Below are 1,551 nucleotides of genomic sequence, written 5' to 3'. Positions count from 1 at the left end.
TCATGGCGTGGCAGGATGCGAAGGAACCTCATCTCTTTGGAGAGGAGGATAAGGAGGATAATACTTAGACACGGGAGTTAAAGTTAGTTTTTATTTCAGTTAGTGTCTGCTTATTTCCCAAGCAATTTTCTTCTCATTAACCCCATAACGGGTGGAACTCTTATAGAGTAGCATCAGTTTTTATTTTCTATATTAGTATGTTATAACCTTGTTTTGCAGATGTTCTAGAATTTCACGCGTTTCAATGGTATTTCTCTACCCTATTTATTTAAATACTTTGAGGACAAAGCATGCTTCTTGTTTGGGGGCAAAGAAACACGTGTAATTAAGGCATCTGTTACGATATAGATATGTATAATATGCAATTGTTTTCTAGTTAAAAATTCAAATATTTCAAAAAAAAAATAAAAAATAAAAGTTATGCTATACACTTAGGAATATTGGTATTGTTTTTTTTCTCTATGCTCTGAATAATCTAGAAGTCTCACGTAGCTTTTGCATTAGAATAATTTGTAGAAACTTAGGTTAATACGTAGGTAATAATCTTTGTATCTATCTATAAATATATTACATGAGTATTTTTTTTTAAAAACTTTAAGCTAGGGTTAGGCTGACCCTCACCTGTATTCATCATCCAACTCGTACATATATGGTTCCTCTTGCATCCTCCTCAATGAAATTATACAACTCCCTACCTATTGGAGGACCAACATACACAATATTACAACCATGGTCAATAGATAGGCCAGCTAGGTGGTCGGCCACTCTGTTAGACTCCCTAAAAACATGCGAGAAAGTACAACTTAACAACTGTGACGCTATATCTAAAATATGGTTTAGCACATCTTGACAGTTCCATGGCGGCTTGGCTCGCTTATTACTTATTTGTACTGCTTGTAGAGAGTCCGATGCCACATCCACTTGTACACAGCCTATTTCCAAACATATACTCAACCCAATCTCGATGACCTTCAATTCTTGGAAGAGTACTGACCTCTCTCCTCCACTACCAGTGAATGCTCTCAATAACTCACCCTTACTATTTCTGATTGCTCCCCCATGACCCGTACCATTATCTGCAATAGCCCCATCTGTATTCAATTTGAATCTATCCTGTTCAGGTGGTTCCCAGGTACAAAACTGTTGTGCCGCACTTTTAAACTTCACAAGGATCCCGATATCCTTAGTTAGCCTTCGGGCGACGTCCGTGTCCTCCATTTCCGATACCTTCACCTGTAGATACCTTCTTATCTTTCTCAGAATGCATTCCAACACTGCTGATGCTGGCCTACTATGATTGGAGAACCTACGTGCATTTCGCTCCTTCCAAATCCCATTAACTATTGCACATATGTAACTCTTATAGATTTCCACCACCTGGCTCGACCCTCTGCAAAGTTTCAGCAGTGAAGACCATTCTCTATTTGAGCTTCTACAATCAGTTCCAATACCCAAGACTATCTTAATGCCATTGATCACCTCTCGAGTAATTTCTGAAGTATTACATGAGTATCTTTGATTGTTTGGCAGTAAGTTTCTGAAACCTAGGCT

The 1,551-nt window shown here is 38.2% G+C and overlaps 1 protein-coding gene across 1 annotated transcript; it reads right to left on the bottom strand.

The window, feature by feature from the left end:
• Positions 1 to 630: 630 nt before the first annotated feature.
• Positions 631 to 1,218, bottom strand: LOC147489698 (uncharacterized). Its single transcript, XM_086574708.1, has one exon. The coding sequence runs from the start codon at positions 1,216 to 1,218 to the stop codon at positions 631 to 633; it is 588 nt and encodes a 195-aa protein (XP_086430834.1).
• Between the last annotated feature and the right edge of the window lie 333 nt (positions 1,219 to 1,551).

This window comes from Coptis chinensis, chromosome 7, assembly GCF_015680905.1.
Source record: "Coptis chinensis isolate HL-2020 chromosome 7, ASM1568090v1, whole genome shotgun sequence".
NCBI lineage: Eukaryota > Viridiplantae > Streptophyta > Magnoliopsida > Ranunculales > Ranunculaceae > Coptis > Coptis chinensis.
The sequence above is the reverse complement of the archived record's forward strand: the minus strand, read 5'-3'. Positions and strand labels throughout refer to the sequence as shown.

Excerpts from the sequence above, each read along its gene's own strand:
- LOC147489698 (XM_086574708.1), bottom strand. The coding sequence starts at position 1,218 with ATGGAGGACACGGACGTCGCCCGAAGGCTAACTAAGGATATCGGGATC.